The sequence below is a fragment of the Gekko japonicus genome, unplaced genomic scaffold (assembly GCF_001447785.1).
Source record: "Gekko japonicus isolate JY-2015 unplaced genomic scaffold, Gekko_japonicus_V1.1 scaffold8245, whole genome shotgun sequence".
In the NCBI taxonomy this organism is placed as follows: Eukaryota; Metazoa; Chordata; class Lepidosauria; order Squamata; family Gekkonidae; genus Gekko; species Gekko japonicus.
In genome coordinates, this window is record NW_015164880.1 from 1 (window position 1) to 684 (window position 684).

The 684-nt window shown below is 51.8% G+C and overlaps 1 gene segment (V, D, J or C); it reads left to right on the plus strand.

Moving 5' to 3' along the window:
- Positions 1 to 10: 10 nt before the first annotated feature.
- LOC107109195 lies at positions 11 to 244 on the plus strand (the record flags this gene model as incomplete). The annotated part of the segment is given in 1 exon segment: positions 11 to 244. A coding segment is annotated over 1 exon segment (234 nt), but the record flags the coding sequence as incomplete, so codon positions are not given.
- Between the last annotated feature and the right edge of the window lie 440 nt (positions 245 to 684).

Consider the following 684-nt stretch of genomic DNA (forward strand, 5'->3'; position numbering starts at 1 on the left):
GAGACTGACCTGTAAAGCATCTGGATATAAATTTACCAGCTATGCAATGCACTGGATTTGACAAGCACCAGGGAAAGGACTGGAGTGGGTTGGATGGATTAGGACAGACAACTTTGAGACACGCTGTGCTAAGGTTCTGGAAGGTCGAGTCACCATCACCGTGGACACCTCGATCAGCACCACATATCTCCAGCTCTCCAGCTTAAAAGAAGAAGACACGGCTGTGTATTACTGTGCAAGATAAGCACAGTGAGGAAAAGAGAACTGGGGTCTGTACAAAAACCCACAGCTTGGCCACAAGGGGGAAATCTCTGGTGGTTTCCCCTTGAAGAAGAAAAAAGCAGTTGGCATAGTGAGAAAAGCAGGTTGTCCAAAGAGGGCTTGCAACTCCCAACAGATTGTCTGTGGCTGTGTGATGACGTAGCCCATTTCTGCAGCCACCCTGCAAAACACTATTACCTACTGAAAAACCCACAGCACGGGCAGCCGTGTGATCGCCGAAGTGCCCGTCTCCCGCAGCTTGCGAGGCCCCCTGCCAAACTGTGCATGCGCACACATGCGCAACTGACTCACCTCGCTCTCCTGTCCATGGCTTCCCCCTCGGCATCTGATCACGCTGGGGAGCATATGCGTGGTCGCTCGGGGGTTCTGACTGATCCCACTTCTCTTTTCCTTTGGTTCTAA